Raw genomic sequence first — 537 nt, 5'->3', positions numbered from 1 at the left:
AATGAATAAATTGTTCATTTTTTTATGAATATATTTCGGGGAAAAAATGACTCAAAGATGGTTAAACCTATAAAATAAGAAAATCCTAAATAAATTAAAACCTATTAAATAAATAATATTAAATTTGGAGTAAATTTAATGGAAAGTTTTTTTTGAGTAATGAATTAAAAAGAAACTTACAATACTTATGAAAACGTATTTATGTATGTATGAAGAATAAAAATAATAAAAAAAGAATCCTGGTTGAGAAGGAAAAAAATTATCATGAGAAGGCAAACTTTGAGATTTGGAAAACAGATGGAATTTATAGAAACGAAAACGATAGAAGTTTTATATTTGGAAATAGGAAAATGTCAAATATGAAAAAAATGCAAATCGATTATTACCCCTATAATGAGAAGTCAAAAATTGAGAATGAAATGAGAGGAAATGCTGTAATTAAAACTAGAAAAGAACGGAATTAAGAAAAAGACTAGTTTAAGATATGGATATATCGCAAATTAGGGAAATAATTGAATATATTTTTTAAATAATTAC

General features: G+C 22.9%; 1 protein-coding gene across 1 annotated transcript; it reads left to right on the top strand.

The window, feature by feature from the left end:
- The first annotated feature begins 209 nt into the window (after positions 1 to 209).
- On the top strand, positions 210 to 464 carry Chro.20072 (hypothetical protein). Its single annotated transcript, XM_659790.1, has 1 exon — positions 210 to 464. One exon carries the CDS (start codon positions 210 to 212, stop codon positions 462 to 464), a length of 255 nt encoding a protein of 84 aa, XP_664882.1.
- The last annotated feature ends 73 nt before the right edge of the window (positions 465 to 537 follow it).

This window comes from Cryptosporidium hominis, assembly GCF_000006425.1.
Source record: "Cryptosporidium hominis TU502 chromosome 2 CHRO012025, whole genome shotgun sequence".
Classification (NCBI taxonomy): domain Eukaryota; phylum Apicomplexa; class Conoidasida; order Eucoccidiorida; family Cryptosporidiidae; genus Cryptosporidium; species Cryptosporidium hominis.
Note: the sequence above shows the minus strand (reverse complement) of the source record. Positions and strands in the feature narration are given on the sequence as shown.